The sequence below is a fragment of the Mandrillus leucophaeus genome, unplaced genomic scaffold (genome assembly GCF_000951045.1).
Source record: "Mandrillus leucophaeus isolate KB7577 unplaced genomic scaffold, Mleu.le_1.0 Scaffold273, whole genome shotgun sequence".
In the NCBI taxonomy this organism is placed as follows: Eukaryota; Metazoa; Chordata; class Mammalia; order Primates; family Cercopithecidae; genus Mandrillus; species Mandrillus leucophaeus.
This window is the reverse complement of record NW_012102843.1, coordinates 660250-661994: the sequence shown is the minus strand read 5'-3', so window position 1 is coordinate 661994 and position 1745 is coordinate 660250. Positions and strand designations below refer to the sequence as shown.

At 38.5% G+C, this 1745-nt stretch overlaps 1 protein-coding gene across 1 annotated transcript in view; it reads left to right on the top strand.

Annotated features, from left to right (window-relative positions):
* Window positions 1-1745, top strand: part of DDX10 (DEAD (Asp-Glu-Ala-Asp) box polypeptide 10) — a 275033-nt gene that overhangs the window by 47644 nt on the left and 225644 nt on the right. Inside the window, exon 10 of the mRNA XM_011984743.1 lies at window positions 801-899. Within this exon, the coding sequence (XP_011840133.1) occupies window positions 801-899 (99 nt within the window). The remainder of the gene's footprint in view (window positions 1-800; window positions 900-1745) is intronic.

The window sequence follows — 1745 nt, the reverse complement described above, 5'->3', positions numbered from 1 at the left end:
CTCTCTCTTTCTCTCTCTCTCTCTCTCTCTTTCTTTCTCTCTTTTTTTTTTTTTCGAGACGGAGTCTTGCTCTGTTGCCCAGGCTGGAGTGCAGTGGTGTCATCTCAGCTCACTGCAACCTGCATCTCCTGGGTTCAAGCAGTTCTACCTCAGCCTCCCTAGAAGATGGGATTACAGGCACCCGCCACCACGCCCAGCCAATTTTTGCATTTTTAGTAGACACGGGGTTTCACCACGTTGGCCACGCTGATCTCAAACTCCTGACCTTGGGTTATCTACCCGCCTCGGCTTCCCAAAAGTGCTGGAATTACATGCACGAGCCACCGCGCCTGGCCGAACAGATCTATTTCTTACAACTAATGCTTCAGGACAATTTTACTTCCAAGGTGTAAATAAAACCCCCAGGAAAAGGAATTGATTTTTTTTTTAAACGTATATATTGGGTGCCATATTTCTGCAGAGATTAACTTTATTATGATCCTCTAGTGGCTTGAGTGAGAAATTGTCTCCTTGTTATATGGATAGAGAGCTATTTAAGAAAATCTCTTTAATTGATTTATTTCTTAGAATTTAGATCATCTTCTGTGGAACAGCCTGAAAGTCACTAGGAATGATAACTAGTGATGAAAATGATATGAGGTGTTCAGAGTCCTAGTTTTCTGTTATTAGAGGTTGAAAGCCAGTCTCTGATATTTAATGATTAGATGAACTGGTTTCCATGTTTATCTATTCATCACACTGTTACAGTGTAAAATGCAGATTACATTGATGTGTTAAAGTTTTTGTTTCTTTTTGTTTAGGTACAAAGAGGATGGTGAAGCTTTATTAATTTTGCTTCCCTCAGAAAAAGCTATGGTGCAGCAGCTTCTTCAGAAGAAAGTACCTGTGAAGGAAATCAAGTAAGACCTACTTGTTGTCTTTATGTTTTTAGGAAAATGAAGACATGAAATTGTTATGCTTAATTATGTGCACCTAATTCCCTCCTCCCCCTAATTTATTCAACTGCCTGGTTTGACTTTTATCAAAAGGCTCTTTTTAGAACAGTTTTAGGTTCACAGGAAAATTGAGAGGAAGATAGAGTTCTTATATAGCCCATTCCCCGAACATGCACAGCCTCTGCCATTATCAACATCCCCCACCAGAGTACACCTGCTACAACTGATGAACCTACGTTGACGTTTTTCACCAAAGTCCATAGTTTACACTAGGGTTCATTCTTGGTGGTGTCCACTCTGTGTGCTTGCACAAATGTGTAATGATGCATATCTACCATTTTAATATCATACGGCATTTTCATTGCTCTAAAAATCCTGTGCTCTACCTGTTTATTCCTCTCCCCTCCCCCTGAACCTCTGACAACTACTGATCTTTTTAGTGTCTCCATAGGTTTCTTTCCAGAATGTCATATATTATAGTTGGAATTATACGGTACCTAGCCTTTTCATATTGGCTTCTTTCACTTAGTAGTATGCATTTAAGGTTGTTTGGTTTTGACCTTGTTTATATAACCAACTATAGCCTGGTTATAAAAAGGACAGATTTGTATTGATTTTATGCAAATAACCAGATTGCCATAAAAGCTAGTAAGTTGTCTGAATTCTGATGGGTCAGGGAGAATAAGGTGCTATATAAAGAATGTCATTTGTAGGTTACTAAATACAGGGTTAAAGATAGATCAGGAAGAGAAAAGATCTTTTCATTCCCTTAATAAAAATATGTAAGATCACATCAGTAATATTAAAACC